This window comes from Diabrotica virgifera, chromosome 5 (assembly GCF_917563875.1).
Source record: "Diabrotica virgifera virgifera chromosome 5, PGI_DIABVI_V3a".
NCBI classification, from domain to species: Eukaryota; Metazoa; Arthropoda; class Insecta; order Coleoptera; family Chrysomelidae; genus Diabrotica; species Diabrotica virgifera.
In genome coordinates, this window is record NC_065447.1 from 146,468,210 (window position 1) to 146,484,034 (window position 15,825).

Sequence of the window (15,825 nt, forward strand, 5' to 3'; positions counted from 1 at the left end):
TTCAACTTGGCAAAATAAAGACGTAAGAGTAGGTGCCTTTGAAATATTTACTTTTCCCATAAGCACATAGCCAAATATAGTATTAATTGCATCAGGTTCATCTTGATTGCCGTAAATACGTCCATCCAAAAGAATGGTAGAGAATACATCAGCTCCTAAAAGAATGTCTATGGATCCTCTACGAAAGAAGTTATCATCTGCTAACTTTAAATTAGCAATATGGGGCCAAGTATTAACTTCTAAATTACATAAAGGCTGATCCTCACATATTTTTGTCAAGACTAACGCATCGGTTGTCAAAATAGGAGAAGATTTACGTACTGGTTTAAAAGAAATGGTAACCCCACCTAAATTAGTGTTCGACTGCATAGAACCTAATCCTTGGATGTTAGCTGAAGTTTTCATGGGACGTAAACCTAAACGCCTAAGGGTCTTTTGACAGATGAAGGACGTCATGCTTCCCGAATCTAACAGACACCTAACAGGTTGGTAGTTACCGTGACAATCAAGCACCTCAATACATGCAGTGGAAAGCAAAGTACTTTTATCAGCGGAAGAAAAACACACAGAAACGGATGATCCAGTCGTTGAATTTAAAGTGGATGCCGCCGAATCTTGAACATTCTCTTCTTTCTTAGAAGAGGAGAAGCAAAGGAGTGTATGATGTTTTTTATGGCACGAGTGACAAGTCCATGTAGATTTGCATAGGCTAGAACGATGTGATCCAAGACAGTTAATACACATCTTGTTCTTTTTTATTAATTGAAATCGATCTACAGGAGATTTTGCCAAAAAAACGGAGCATTTATAAATGGCATGGGTATCATTAGTTTTACAGATAGAACATTTTGGTTCAGGTTCTGTTTGAGCAAGCAATGATGTAGATTTGGAAGAATTAGGTTTTTTAGAAAAGTTAGATTTTGGTTTAGTGTGAAAATCAATATTATCTAAAGCGAGACAACTTTGATTTAAAAAATCAATCAGTTTTTTATAGCTTGGGATGGTTGAATTATTATGAAAAAGCTCAAAACGTGTTACTAAAGAAACAGTTAATCGTTTTAAAATCATTTGAACAAGTATAAAATCCCAATGTACTGTGGGTAGTCCTAGCTTATTTAGAGATGCCACATTTTTTGAAAATGTATCTAACAACTTGCGTAGTTCTTTTGGATCTTCTGAAGTCAGTTGTGGTGAACTTTCAAGGTTATTCCATAAATTGGCAGCGATTACCCTAACATTATTAAACCTTTCACAAAGCAGATCATAGGCAATTGGATAATTGTTTGCTGTGATGTCAATATGATCCACAGCATCGCGCGCTGCACCCTTTAAACACGATAGTAACAAATTAAATTTGTCAATTGGCTGTAAGTAAGTAAGAGTATGAACGCGAGCATCAAACTGATCTATAAAACTTCTAAATTCAGTTATTTTTCCACTGAAAGATGGCAATTCCGGTTTCGGTAAATTAAAATAATTTATAGGTAAAGGATTTTGAGACTGTGAAGTTGATGTAGTTTGCTGACTTGATGTTGAAGATTTTCTAAAGGCTTGCACGTATGTTAATTTAATTTTATAATATAATTTGTCAAAATTACTACGGCAATCATCTTCGACTTTAAATAGCGCGTCCTCATTATCTTGCTCAGAAACTAACATAATTATTTTATTATGAAGATCATAAAAATTGTCACGAATTTTTTCCAATCCTTCATACATAACTTCCAAAACCGGGTAAAAATTCTTATCGTCAGCAGCTACCTTTAAAGCAACAGCATGAATTTCAGTCATTTGTTGCACTTCAACTTGTCTTAAAGATTGATATTTTTTAATTTTATCTGCCATTTTGTAAATTTAAATGTAGAATTAATAAATTTAGAAAAATATGAAATTAGCGTTAGGAAATAAAATAGGTTCACCACACGAAAATTAATAAAATACAACCGAACTTTGTGCTAATAAAATAGAAAACTATGTCCTCTGCTATTTGAATATTTATAGACAAAAAATAATTATAAAACATAAACCCTTTAAATAAAAATTACTGTGTAAAATAAACACACAGTTTCATCTATAATAGAGTCAACCTGTATAATAATTATTATAACAAAATTTGTCTATTGGCCGACGTTGACAATTTAATAATAATTACTTTTACATTAATGTGTTCCTTTTTTACTTAAAAAACAACATTAACTGAGGTATAGGTATCACTAACGATCGGCACAAACAAAAACCAATTTACTAATTGATACGTGATTTTAATTTGGTAAAGAATATTTTATCGCCTTATGTTAAAGAATAACAAAAAAATAAAGTCAAAGGAAATGCGGTTAAATAACCTGAATTTGATTCTGATCTTTGTAAATTAGCAAAGTATGACAATAAAATCAAACAATTCAGGTTTAAAAGAAACTTTCCCCGACTATATTACCCTCTTAGAAAAATGAAAAATGCAAGAAAAAAATATAGAAAATGGATCTATCAGGCTCGTAACGGATCAATAAATCATCTTGGAGGAGATTACTAACTCAGTGAGCTTTATTAGTGGACTGTTTAGCATAGGGTGAATTTAAAAATAGAATAAAAAAAAATAACAGTAAAAAAACCAGACCTTAAAGTAAATTGTAATAAAAATATTTCCTACCTTGTCATTTCTCGTTGCACAAGCTGGAGCAGGCCTGCTATTTTTCGTACTGCTATTGCTGAGTAGTATAAAGTATAAATCACTCGCGAGGACTATATTGAGTTTCTATACACTTTTCGGAATGATTGTAAGTGACTGTTAACCAAGAGAGTTGGTTGGCGAATTGTCTTTTTAAAATGAGGCGAGTAGGCAGGTAATTACATACAAAAAACTTTAAGGTTTTTACTTGAAAATAATGATAAAAATTAATACATACTCACTGAATTAGGTATTGGCCTACTCGTATATACGGGGTGTCCCATAATATTGAAAAGAAAATGAATTAAAATATTCTTTACAAAAACAAGAAAATTAAAAATTGTTATTCCTACTTATGTGGACGAACCACAGCCTTATACGAGTTTTTTGAGACAGACGTTTGTTAGATAAGTACTTTGATAGACCATGATAACACCTGTTTGCAATTATTATTCGCCTTTTTATCTCCTCAGATGTGTCATTATTGGGGTTAACCGATGTCCCTAGATATATGAACTCTTTGACCGCTTCGAAGTTTTGGTCATTGATGATTAGATCTGCATCAACATGTCCAGCTCTTGTGTTTGTGTTGGTCGCCATGAATTTTGTTTTATTTTGATTTATATGTAACCCCATTAGTTCTGCTGCTGCTACTAGATCGGTTAGGATTTCCGCAGTTCTCGCCCTGGTTCTTGTTATAATGTCCACGTCATCTGCATATGCAAGCATTTGGACTGATCTATTAAATATTGTTCCTCTGCTATCTAAATTAGCGTCTCGTACAACTTTTTCTAAGGCTACATTAAAAAGCTGACACGCCAGCGCATCTCCCTGCCTTAACCCCTTATGTATTTCGAATGGGGTTGACGAGTCGTTTTGAATTTTTACTGCTGATAGCATCTTCGCCATTGTCACTTTTATCATAGATATGAGTTTTTTTGGAATTATAACTCATTCATAGCATTGTAAAGACTTGGTCTTAAGACACTGCCATATGCCGCTTTAAAATCGACAAAAATATGGTACATATTTATGTTAAACTCTTGCGCTTTTTAGAGGATCTGTCGTAATGTAAAGATCTGGTTAATGGTTGAACGTCCGCGCCTGAATCCTGCCTGATATTCTCCTAGAAACGTTTGGGTATAGGGTTTCAATCTCTCGTGTAAAATGTTTGACAATATCTTGTATGCTGTATTTAGGAGAGTTATTCCACGGTAATTATTGCATTCCAGTTGGTTTCCCTTTTTGTGTAACGGGCATATTAAGCCTAAACTCCATTCTTCAGGCATTTGCTCCTCAGGCCAAATTTTACAAACAATTTCTCGCATCACCTTGGTGATCTGCTCTCCACCGTGCTTAAATAACTCTGCTGGGATGCCATCGCTGCCTGGAGATTTGTGGTTCCTTAGTTTTTCAATAGATATTTTCACTTCTTCTACCGAGGGGGTTCCACGAGCTCCTCATTTCGGTATTCCAGCTCTATGTTGTTAGTAGGTTCCCCTTCCAGCAACTCTTGAAAGTGCCCTACCCATCGTAACAGGCTACCATCTTTGTTGGTAAGTAAGTTACCTTCCTTATCATTGCAATAATTGATTCTCGGTTTGAATCCTTTTCTAATAGTATTTATTTGATGGTAGAACTTTCTTGTTTCTCCGTGACTCATATGGCTTTCAAGCCGTTCTAATATGCCATTTTCTGAGTCTCGTTTCTTTTTTCGGTGTATTTCGGTTTCCTCTCTTCTTAAGTTTTTGTATCTATCTATTGTTGTCCTAGTTTTCCGTTGTTGTAGGGTCCTAAATGCCTCGTTCTTCTCATCTGTTATTTTTTTGCAGTCTTGGTCGAACCAGTCGTTTCTTGGGTTCGGGATATTCCAAGGTGCTTTCGGCTGCTAACTTCAGAGCCTCCTTGCAGTTGTTCCACATTTCCGTGCTTGACTGGTCGACTGCCCAGGTGTGTTCTAGGATTTCTTTTATATTTGACTGGAACTGTTCCTCTATGTTTTCATTTTTTAGCATATGTAAATTATATTTTACTTGTCTAGTGCCCCTTTCTTTCTTGGCATTGGAAATTCTTTGTCATAACTTGGCTTCTACCATGGAATGGTCTGAGTCAGTATTTGCGCCTCTGTAACTTCTCACGTCCATTAGGTTTGTAAAGTGCCTTCTGTCAATTATAACATGGTCAATTTGATTTGTGGTATTTCCATTTGGTGATATCCAAGTTGCTTTATGGATATTTTTATGATTAAAGCTAAAAATGTTACTGAGCTATGAAACCAATTGTCGCTCTTCCGAACTTGCACGGTTCCAATATAGCCTCAGCAACATTCATTATGCGTGATTGTGGATTATGGGCTTCAGAGTCAACATTCATTCAGCATCTTACCTTTATGGGATTATTTTTGTAATGTTAATTGTTAAATCAAATATTTTGTACTCATTAACTAGGTTCCTATTTCATATTATGGTCCAAGTGGTCACTACCATACTGCTTGACCATTGGGTAAACATGTATACACATCATTTAAACGTTTAAAATCTAAATATTTTTCATTTTCTTTTACTCTTTAAAGCTAAATTTGGACAATATCCAACTTTTGAAACCTTTGTTTCCGAATTTATTTTAAAGAATTTCCTGTCATAGTAGTTATCTTATATTATTCCCAACAATATTAAAACAATATTACTCATTTGCCTGATATTTATTGTAAGTCACGAGAATTAGTGGAAATGTATTTAGATTGTGGCATAAACAAACATTAAAGATTTTATTTGAGTTTTATTGATGTTTGATAATGATGATTGTATGTACACCCAAATAATATTTATTTTTGCCCTTTAGTCTGTTATGTTAATTTTCTACTTGTAAACTCAATATTAAAAACTTAAATTCTAGATTTTTTATAGTATTTTCCAGGTTTAACTTTGTTAACAACGCTTTTAAAGTTTTTCTTTTATATCTGTTCCAGATGTGTACAGGGTGGTACTACTGCCATTCCCGGAGCTTTCGGTTGTGGAAAAACTGTAATTTCACAATCTCTTTCCAAATATTCCAACTCTGATGTCATTATCTACGTCGGTTGCGGAGAAAGAGGTATTTATATAAATATAAATTTGCCTCTTATACAGGGTGTTTGGTAACGAATGGGCCATAGCTTAACCTTAGATTCCTTAGATTAAAATAATTCGATTTAAGCTAACTTACTTTAGTACGAAAGTTGATTATAACCGAAATACAGGGTGTCAAAGTTAAACTTTTATTTTATTTATTCTTGAATATGTCCTGACAGGCATGGGATAACATCACAAAATTTGGTAAGCGGGGGTTTTTTGGGACGAAAAATCTAAATTCACCACCAAAAATTATGTATTACCCAGAAGGCGCCACTACGTCTTTCATGCGCTCATTTAATACGTTAAATTTATTTTATCCCCCACTCTACATAGTTTTTGTATCAAAACTTTTATTTCCCCATTAGTTTTACTTAAAAACCGTATACTACATTCATCTCGCTAAACTCAGCCGTTTTCGAGATAAACGCATTTTAAATCAGCATAATTTTTTGCATAATATCATTGTAGTTGCACCCGAAAAATAAACTTAAAACCACAATAATTTCCAAAAATGTATTGCAAATTTCTTCAAATGGAATTTGCGATACAATGACGTAAGTATGAGAACTTGCACAATTATTATGGTTTCAAGTTTATTTTTCGGGTGTAACTACAATGATATTATGCAAAAAATTATATTGCATCGCAGATTTAAAATGCGTTTATTTCGAAAACGGTTGAGTTTAGAATTTATACTAAATTCACAATCAAGATGCACTAGAAATAAACAAACCACGACACTTCAATGTTACTTGAAGCACTCTCGAATCATGATTTACAATGTATAAACTTTGTTAAAGATCATTTGGGATTTATACAATGTATACAACGTTTACAAAGTTTATACATTGTAAATCATGATTTGGGAGTGCTCCTTGTAACATTCAACGTGTCTTGGTTTGTTTATTTATATGTAGTGCATCTTGAAATAAACTAACTTATAGTCTATCTTTTTCAAGTAAAAACATTAAGGGCCGGTTGTTCGAACGCTAATCAACAATGATCATTATTAAATATTTAATTACTGTCACCAAAACTGTCAATGTCAACTTTGTTTGGGTTGCTGAAAACATAATTAATTACAATTATGAGATTTATTATTAATTATGTTAATAATTATTGTTATATTAATTGATTATAGTCTCAGAATTGTAATTAATTATGTTTTAACAATTGACATTGACACTAATTAATTATTTGATAATGATCATTGTTGATTAGCGTTCGAACAACCGGCCCTAAGAGAATAAAAGTTTTGATTCAAAAAGTATGTAGGGTGGGGGATAAAAAAATTTGAACGTATTAAATTAGCGCTGAAAGACGTTATGTGGCGCCCTCTGGCCAATACATTATTTTTGGTGGCGAATTTAGATTTCTCATCCCAAAAAACCCAAGCTTACCAAATTTTGTATTGTTATCCCAAGCCTGTCAGGAAATATTTAAGAATAATTGAATAGAAATAAAAGTTTAACTTTGACACCATTATCAACTTTCACACTAAAGTAAGTTAGCTTAAATCTACCTAAGCTCAGGATTCTAAGGTTAAGCTATGGCCCATTCGTTACCTAGTGTTTGATTAGATATACCCCAATGAACTAAAATCAGCAACATTGCTTATCAGAATGAGTTGAATTTCCACTGTAGAATGACGGATGACTGAATGAATCGCCTGACTGAATGAATTGCCTGACGAATGACTGGCGCATTAGGTGGGCAAATGGGAAGCGGTGTTTCCATTTATAGTGCGTATATCTAATTGAAAACTAAACAGTCTATATATTATACAGACTGTTTAGGTTTGGATTGGATACACCAAATTAAAGGAAGCGCTAAAATCGGCAACATTGCCGTCATTGTAGAATGACAAATGAGTGAATGAATCGGCGCCAATCAAAAACATACATTGCTATCGTCTTGGTGGGAAGCGGGGACCGTCTCGTTCTTACGCGACCGACGCGACGGTTGCACGACGGTCGATTCGTACTGACGATGTTTCCATTTATAGCATGTATGTATATCTAATTTAAAAGTATGCAGTCTGTATAAGAGGCGAATATTTTATTAATGAACACTATTTTTTAAAGGTTTTAAGAGCATTTTTGACATATTGTATTAATTACACTATTTCTTTAATCTTTTATAGGTAACGAAATGTCTGAAGTATTGAGAGATTTCCCTGAATTGACTGTTGAAATTGACGGGCACACTGAATCTATTATGAAACGTACCGCATTGGTCGCCAACACATCTAACATGCCTGTAGCTGCTCGTGAAGCTTCTATCTATACTGGTATTACTCTTTCTGAATACTTCCGTGATATGGGTTACAACGTATCTATGATGGCTGACTCGACATCACGTTGGGCCGAAGCTTTGAGAGAAATTTCAGGTAAAACTTATTGACGAAACTTTATTATTTTCGCATATTTGTGGGATAAACATTTCCTTAGTAATTACTGCTGTACTGATACATAGAGCTTCCCCAAAGAAAATGGGTACAAAGAAAACCAGAATTTATTTTAATTACTGTCGAATATTGTTGGTATAAAAAAAATATATGATGCAAATGATATTTATGCATGCCATGTTCCAGATATTGCAGAAAACTGCAATATCTGGGACATGTCATGACATTATAACTTGTTGCAATTAAGGAAAAGGAAAGATGGTTGCAACAAAGAAGGTTGCAACAAGGAAAGAATTCAGGGTAGAACGAGTCATGTAAGAAGATGCGTCTTCTGGTTAAACAATTTGAGAGCTTGGTTTAACTGCGCTTCTGCTGATTCTTTATAGGCTGAAAATTGTTAATAGCTTAACGGTGTCTAGTCGGACAAACTTTGATGTATGGGAACACTGGAACAGGGGAAGTTTTAATTGTGGAACGTGATTTTAAGAGGCAACAGTAGCGATCAGCAGGTAGCAACAAACGCGGTCCAAGATTGCGGCTGTAATTTTGAATATTTTGTCGAGATATTTGGCACACGTATTCGTAATATAATAAAGAATGGCGGTACAAAAAAATAAACTTTCTTCAAATAAACTTTTTTATCCCATGCCTTTTTTGGTGTTTTATTGGACCAAGTAAAATTTTTTATCTCTAACAAGAAATCGAACATATTATAACTAAATAACTGATTAGTCAATATAGAGAAAGTCTCACTGTCATTTTGACAAACCTGTGTCAGATTTCTGTTCTGTTATCTGCATAGGGATTGCGAACACTCTACGGCGCTACGGTAAAACATGGCGGATAGGATTCGTATCGACTGTTTGTAATCTCTATGCAGATAACAGAACATAAATCTGACGCAGGTTTGTAAAAATGACAGTGACACTTTCTCCATGTTGACTAATCAGTTATTTAGTTATAATATGTTCGATTTCTTGTTAGAGATAAAAAATTTTACTAGGTCCAATATGACACAAAATCTAGGCATGGGATCAAAAAGTTTGTTTGAAGAAATTTTATTTTTTTGTTCTTCTTAATGGCGGTACAGGCTCCTTTTTGCAATAGTTTATTTAGTTATAGAGTAATTTCCACATACTAACATATTTCTCAAATTGGGCTCTGTACCGCCATTCTTTATTACGAATATGTGTGCAAAATATCTCGACAAAATATTCAAAACTACAGCCGCAATCTTGGACCGCGTTTGTTACTACCTGTTGATCGCTACTGTTGCCTCTTAATTGTGGAACTTGTCATCCTAATAAGTTTATGATTGTGAAGACTAGCAGGTTGTTTTTAAGTTTATTGAATAGCAAACTTTATTGTATGAAAAAATGTTTGTCCGACAAATATGTTGGGCATTTTAATAAGTTCGACACGTAGAACATGTCAAATGGCAGGAATTATGTTGGCTATAAATAGCAGTTTGATTTTTGCACGAGAGTTTAATGAAAGGGTATCAAATCAATTAGAAATTTTGTCCGACAAAATACATGGGACGTTTTCGTAGTCTGACGTTTGAAACCTGTAACCTGTTCCACAATTAAAACTTTCCCTGTGGTCCAATTGTTTTTAACAATTTTTTTTAATCAAATTGCAAAAATCAATATTTTTGGCCCGTACAAATTTTTGTTAGGTTTTTTGGACTATTCTGGACAAAAAAGGTCTCTTGTAATTTTTCTCTAAAGTTGATCGTTTTCGAGTTATAAACAATTTAAAATTGAAAAAAACGAAAAATGGCGATTTTCAAGGCTTAATAAATTAGTTAAAAGTTATTATTATGAAAGTCAGAAACTGACTAAATCAAAGTTTAAAATCCCCCCTACAAGATCCTGAAGAAATTTTTGTAATAATTTTATTACTAAGCTGTTATTTTTAAGTAATAATAATGAGCGCCAGCACGTATTAGGCGGCCGTCTATGGTGAGTGCGAGAGAGATGCCATTCCGGCAGTCCAATGGGGTATCTTACTCGCACTCACATTTACAGCCGCGTCAATACCTCTTACGGCTTATTGTTAATAATTAAAAATAACAGCTTAGTAATAAATTAATGACACAAATTTCTTCAGGATCATGTAGGGGGGCTTTAAACTTTGATTTAGTCACTTTCTGACTTTCATAATAATAATTTTTAACCGAGTTATTAAGTCTTAAAAATTGCCATTTTTGCGTTTTTCAAATTTTAAATTGCTTATTACTCAAAAACCATCAACTTTAGAAAAAAATGACGAGACCTTTTTTGTTTTTTTGTCCAGAATGGTCTAAAAAACCTAAAAAAAATTTGTCCATACCAAAAATAATAATATTTGCAGTTTGGTTAAAAAAAAATTGTTAAAAAAAATTTAGACCACTTTTCTCGTGGGCGACTTCTTGAACCTTATTCTGGGGTGTATTACAAATGTGATTATGCAAAAAAATCTCATGGGAATATTTTTTCCAACGAACCCGCCGTTTTCGCCTTGTCTATTACCTCTTTTGAAATAACTATTTGTATAACAAGGGAGGAAAGTGCTACTTTTCCTCCCGAGAATGAAGTTTACTGCCCGACGCGTAGCGGAGGGCAGTAATCATTCAAGGGAGGAAAAGGCACTTTACTCCCATGTTATACATATGGTTTTTCCACCTTCCTCAAATACCAAGTCATTTTTTCATTTTTACTTTATTTATGTAACTAGCCAACAAAATTTATTAGAACTAAAACTAACAAGTAGGTACAATATAACTGTCAACTGTCAAATTATTAATGTAGACATTGTTAAATCAAAATAACAATTTACTGTTTTTTACCATTCTGCAAAATACAGGGTGTTTTATAAATAAACGTTAAAATGTATAGATACTTACGTAATAGAAAATAGATATTGTACAGGGCGTCAATAAGTTATAATTTATGAATGAAATACCATGACGTCACTTTTACTTTTCCTCCCTAGGGAGGAAAAGTACTTTTCCGCCCTAGGGAGGAAAAGTACAACTTTGCTCCCTACAATCAGGTCCGGAAAAGTATACTTTCGGTAGAGGTAGGTGCAAAAATATTTTTCTAAGGCTACATCTAGTTGAAAAACAGTTTTGTAAATTTTAGTCATCATCATTCAGCCCTGATTTGTCCATTGTTGAACATAGGCCTCCTCCAGATATTTCTATCTTCTGTTTTGCGCTTCTGCTATCCAATTGGTCACAATTCTTTTGAGGTCGTCATTCCATCGCTTTGGAGGTTTTTCCCGGCTTCGCTTGTCTGTCAGTGGTCTCCACTCAAGCAATTTTTTTGTCCATCTGCCGTCTTTCATTCTTGCAACATGTTCTACCCATCTCCATTTTTGCCTTATAATACGTTCGATAATATATTCCGCTACGGTTCGTCTATGAACTTACTCGTCTCTTACAGCGGGTTTCTGAAACGTTATTCAAATCTCCAATCATCTAATTGGCTGTCAGATTTGATCAACTGTTAACTAGTGATGGGTTTCTGAAACGCCAATTATTGTAAAATTACATGTAGAAAATCGATTATCTGACATACGGTTTGGTATCCATACTGTCACAATCTGCTGTTATCCTTCAAAATTTCAATTATATTAACCTATAAATCCAAACTTGTATCTTTAGACTCTAAAGGTGCATTCTCTCTATGTACTGTCACTTTTGTTTGGAGCAAGAATTGAACGATAACATTTTAAAAATGAGGCTAGAATCAAAAAGAATAAAACGCATGAAATTTATGTGAGGTGATTTGGAGATATAAAATAGTTTATTTGTGATCTATAATATTTTGTACTCGTATTTTTATATTTTGTCTATGTATTTACTTTTTGTATATATTTTTAATTTATTTAACGGCTGTTTTGTTGTCTTCAAAGCTGGCTGCTATAATTTCTCACACGTTTTCCCTCTTATTTACATTCCTATAATCATTGACTATGAGTCTAGACTCTTAAGAGTCAGGGGTGGGCAAAAGTCGGCCCGCGGGCCGGATCCGGCCCTTTTGCTTACTTTATCCAGCCCGCCCGTTAAAAAATCCCGCAAGCAATTTTTTTTAAGAGTGTAGGCGCAAAGTTTCGGGACAATGCCAAGTATTTAAAAAAAAATTAAACTCTGAATTAAAGATTATATTGTTACCGAGGGCTGAAAGTCCCTGAAAACTTCCATATTGTTTATTTTAATAAGTTACAGGGCTGAAAAAAGAACAGAAAATTTAGTGTGATTTTTAATTTCAAAACAAGTAATTGGACAAGTCCTAGGCTTTCACCCAAAGAAATCGAAATTAGAACTGGAAGTCAATATTTGAACTCTTCGTGTAACGTCGTGTGTCGATTGATATACGATTTCACTAATTTTGAGTCATTTTTACTAAACTTTGGGTCATAATTGTTTAAACAGAAATGACTTCAAAACCAGAACTAAAGATTCAAACTCAACTTTTCAATACGCTTCGATTTATGTGTCACATGTACTATTTCTGCAACTATAATATGGCACTTCCAGTTATAACATTTTAACCGGAAATGATATAAAAACCAAAAGCATACATTTGTTCTCTTGATCTTGTTAGGACACGTCGAAAAATATATCGCTTATATTATTTCGGTGACTTTAAAACAATACTTCCGGTTGCAACTCTAAAAGCGGAAGTTAGATGTCAAATTTCTCATCTTTAATAAATCCCTGGGTTATAAGCTTTCATTCGACACATCATTTGTCATTCTATTTGTATTAATAACGGAGGAGTTATATTCGCAGACGGAAGGACACACGGACAGACAGTCATGAAACCGGAAGTATATATTTGTTCTCGTCTTGCGAAGGCGCTTCAAATAATATATCAATTGTACTTCCGGTGACTTTAAAAGAGTACTTCCGGTCGCATTACTAAAACCAGAAGTCCTAGGTCAAATTTCTCACCTTTAGTACCATCCTTGGATTATAAGCTTTCATTCGACACCTCATTTGTCATACCTCTACTCTGGTATAATGACGGAGGAGCTCAGTTTACGGACAGACGGACGGACGGACAGACGGACGTGGATAATTCAACATTTTCACATTTTTTCAAAATTGGGTGAAAACAATATCTCATTCAAAAGACACTTTTTGTTTATTCTAAGGGACTTTCGGCCCTCGGTAATAATGGAATCTTTCATACTGCGTTCAAATTTTTCAAAAATATCAATTAGTTGTCTCAGGATTCGAAGAAATGAATGCATTTAAAAAGCATTGGTCCGAAATTTTGCCCCTACGCTTTTTATCTCGTTTATGCTATTTTATTGAAATCAACATTAGTGTTCGTAGTGTTAGATTTTTTCTGATTTTCTTAAAAGCGACTGTGTTTAACCTGGTCCAGGCGCGAATATTTTTCGACCAGGGTATTTATCGTCTACCAGGATCCCTTTTCCTTCAATTTTACCCTTCATAATCCCCAAATATACTGTCTTTCTCCTTATAATAATGGTCAAAAGTTCTCTGTTCCATCCCATTCTGTGCAACACCATTTCTTTCGTAATATGACCGGTCCATGATATTTTCAAAATTCTTCTAAAAAGTCACATATCAAAAGCTTCCAGCTTTCTCAATAAGTCAACATTAACAGTCCAAGCTTCGGCACTATAAAAAAGAATAGAGCGAATATAACATTTTACCATCCGATATCGGATTTGCAAATTGAATCTTTGGCTACTCAGAAACTTTTAATCTGGATCCTTGAAAAATGTCGCTCCAATGTGTTTTAAATGCATTCATTTTTTTTCGAATCCTGAGAAAACTAATACGTATTTTTGAAAAATTTAAAGACAGAATGAAAGATTACATTATTACCGAAAGCCGAAAGTCCCTTAGAATAACCAACAAGTTTCTTTTGAATGAGATATTTGAAATTAAAATCACACTAATTTTTTCTTTTTTTTTGACCCCTGTAACTTGTAAAAAATAAACATAGAAGTTTTCATGGACTTTCGACCCTTGGTCATAATGCAATATTTCATTCTGCGTTTAAATTTTTCAAAAATACTTATTAGTTTTCTCAGGATTCGAAAAAAATGAATACACTTAAAACATATTGGAGCGATATTTTGCGCCTATGCCCTTAATATTTTAATGGACCATATTTGTTTAAAAATTTTTGTAACATATTTTACTGGGCACAAATTGTTCGCATGTACACCCGAGTAAGACAATTTATTATTACTATTATTTATTATTAACAGTCAAATTTCTTTGTCCAAATGCTTTAAAATGATACTTATAGTATTTTTGTAAAAAAAATTCTTGGGCAGAGAAAAAAACCAAAAACATTCGTATGTGCGCAGCGTACATACGGGGTATAGTTACCCGGCCCGGGAGACATTTCGAAAATTTCATTTTGGTCCGCGCTTAAAAGTATTTGCCCACCCCTGAGTCTAGACTATGAGTCTAGCATCGTTGTTATCTTACATTTTTAAAATAAAAAAAAATCTGTTATTTGACAATTTTTCTCGGTATTTGTTAATTACAGTAATTATAAAAAACTAAAAAAACTTTTAAGAGCCCATTAATCGACGAATAATCTCAGATTAGCTGACAGTCCATTTTGACCGCCGTTTGACAAGCGAAACTGGTTAACCGACCTTTTCGAGACTCAAAACACTTATGATCGGCTGTTAACTAACGATTAATCGTTTGTCAGGTGATCGACTGTTGTTAAAACTAGTTTGATTGACGTTTCTGACGCATTTAATCTATTGTTAATTATTGTTGATTACATAATTTTTGAGATGATTGTCCTTTCTGAAACCGGGCGTTAAATTAAGCTTATTCCAAGCATTGATCTCTCCATTGTTTTGGGATATTTCATATTCCATCTGATTGGGATATTTGTTTTAAAAATGCCTATCATTTTTCGAATGCAGAAGTCAACCTAAACTTATTCTTCTAAGTAGCAATTTTAGTCAGACGCACTGACAAAACAATACCATCATCTTTGTACGTAATCAGTATTGAATGTTAAACTTTCTAGAAGTTGTCATAAGAATTTTTATAATGTCTCCAAACCAATTTTCTAATGATTTCTCGTAATTTTTTCAGCTTTTAGTTTTTCGTATTTTTATATTTATAAAATAATTTTCGTTTGTTTTATCATTGTAGTCATGTTCACAAACGAGATATCGTTTTATTTTAAAATATCCAGTCTGAAGTATAATTCCCATTTTGCAAATATGGTGAAGATATTTTTAGTAAACCAACTCCAACCAAAAAATAAATATTTGGTATACCTCTTATATTACTAAATAAAAAAAAAACAGTATATATATTTATTATTTTTTGTTTACAGGTCGTTTGGCTGAAATGCCTGCCGATTCCGGTTATCCGGCTTACTTAGGTGCCCGTTTGGCTTCCTTCTACGAACGTGCTGGTCGCGTTAAATGTTTAGGTAATCCAGACAGAGAAGGATCCGTTTCAATTGTAGGAGCCGTATCACCTCCTGGTGGTGATTTCTCAGATCCTGTTACCACTGCTACTCTTGGTGAGTTTAAGTTTACAAATCGTTTGAATATTTTTGTTTGAAATAGACTATGCATCATATTTTCAGACAAAATTCATATACAATCAAAAATAATTGAAATTCAAT

At 33.6% G+C, this 15,825-nt stretch overlaps 1 protein-coding gene across 1 annotated transcript in view; it reads left to right on the forward strand.

Moving 5' to 3' along the window:
• LOC114343389 (V-type proton ATPase catalytic subunit A) overlaps nucleotides 1–15,825 on the forward strand; it is a 49,170-nt gene that overhangs the window by 25,770 nt on the left and 7,575 nt on the right. Inside the window, exons 7-9 of the mRNA XM_050650410.1 lie at nucleotides 5,634–5,758; nucleotides 7,922–8,167; nucleotides 15,529–15,720. Coding sequence (XP_050506367.1) covers nucleotides 5,634–5,758; nucleotides 7,922–8,167; nucleotides 15,529–15,720 — 563 coding nt within the window. The remainder of the gene's footprint in view (nucleotides 1–5,633; nucleotides 5,759–7,921; nucleotides 8,168–15,528; nucleotides 15,721–15,825) is intronic.